Source organism: Myotis brandtii, unplaced genomic scaffold (genome assembly GCF_000412655.1).
Source record: "Myotis brandtii unplaced genomic scaffold, ASM41265v1 scaffold868, whole genome shotgun sequence".
Classification (NCBI taxonomy): Eukaryota; Metazoa; Chordata; class Mammalia; order Chiroptera; family Vespertilionidae; genus Myotis; species Myotis brandtii.
Window position 1 is genome coordinate 752127 of NW_005371540.1, and position 1615 is coordinate 753741.

Sequence of the window (1615 nt, forward strand, 5' to 3'; positions counted from 1 at the left end):
CCCCCCCGGCCCGGGCCCCCCACCCCCCCCCCCCCCCGCCTGTGTTCTGTGTCTGCCCAGGCCTGCCCGCGCAGATCCTCAAGCCCGCGACCTTCACCGACACCACGCACTACCCGCTGCTCCTCCTGGTGGTAGTACCCCCTCCTCCTCCCGGGCGCTCTCTGGGGACTCAGAGCACCGCGGTAAAGATTGACCTCTTAACAGAGGACAGGAGGAAGAAATGCTGCTGCAAAGCAAACGCTCAGGCTAGCCAGCGGCCACTGCCAGCTTCTCTTCGGTGACCACACACGTCAAAGGACCACGGGCTCCGTGCCCCCGGGCAGTGTCGCAGGCAAGCAAGTCTGCAGCCCGTACAGCAGCTGCCAGGTGTCGTCGGGCTCAGACAGTGTGCAAACCTGATGGTGAAGTCGGACCCACCTGGCAGGACTGGTGGGCTCCGAGCCCCCGGGAGGCCTGGCAACGTTCGCACTGCCCATGGCCACCCACTGGCCAGAGGTCGTTTCCACTGCCATGAACCCCGTGCATTTGCCAACAGACTCATTTCAGACAGGCCTGGCTCTGAGCAGCCCCGGTCCAATGCGAGAGCAGCTGTGTGAGCTCTGCCCTCTCCTGCGGGGAGTCTGGTCGGGTCCTGCCTGAGTGCCACGCACCAGGCTGCCCCCGGTGCTGAGGGCGGCAGTGCCCGCTCACCGCAGGGAAGCACTCCCCACGGTCAGCACATCTCTGTACCACCCCCCCCCCCCCAAAAAAAATAAAGAAGAGAGAGCCCTGAGCCTGCCTGTGGGGAGCCAGCGGGCTTGCTTGGGAGGGGTCAGCATGGGGAAGCCCCGGGGAGTCCAGGGACCACAGGGACCACACCTCCCAAATGTCAGGGAGCCCGAGGAGCCGGTCACCTGGCCCGGCTCCTTCCTAGGTCAGGGCGCTCATCCAACGGGAATGAAAGGCGGGGCCAGACGGCTGCCAGCGGGTCCCAACCTGGTTCCCTGTGCACCTGACCCCTTCCTCACTGTCTGCACAGGTCAGCGCTTGGCCATCCTCCACACACCACACACCACACACCACACACCACACACCACACACCACACACCACACACCACACACCACACACCACACACCACACATATACACAGCACACACCGCACAGCACACATGTACATAGACACACATCACACACCACACATATACACAGCACATACCACACATATACACAGCACACATATACACAGCACATAGCACACACCACACACCACACACCACACATATACACAGTACACACCACACATCACACAAGTACATAGACACACAGCACACATATACACTGCACACATGTACATAGACACACCACACATCACATATATACACAGCACACACCACACATATACACAGCACACACCGCACACCACACATATATACAGTACACACTGCACACCACACATATACACAGTACACACCACACATATACACAGCACACACTGCACACCACACATATACACAGTACACAGTACACACCACACATATACACAGTACTACACGCACACCACACATATATACAGTACACACTGCACACCACACATATACACAGTACATAGTACACACCACACATATACACAGTACA

The 1615-nt window shown here is 58.5% G+C and overlaps 1 protein-coding gene across 1 annotated transcript in view; it reads left to right on the plus strand.

Annotated features, from left to right (window-relative positions):
• Window positions 1–1615, plus strand: part of DPP6 (dipeptidyl-peptidase 6) — a 386529-nt gene that overhangs the window by 350251 nt on the left and 34663 nt on the right. Inside the window, exon 19 of the mRNA XM_014532252.1 lies at window positions 61–277. Coding sequence (XP_014387738.1) covers window positions 61–277 — 217 coding nt within the window. The remainder of the gene's footprint in view (window positions 1–60; window positions 278–1615) is intronic.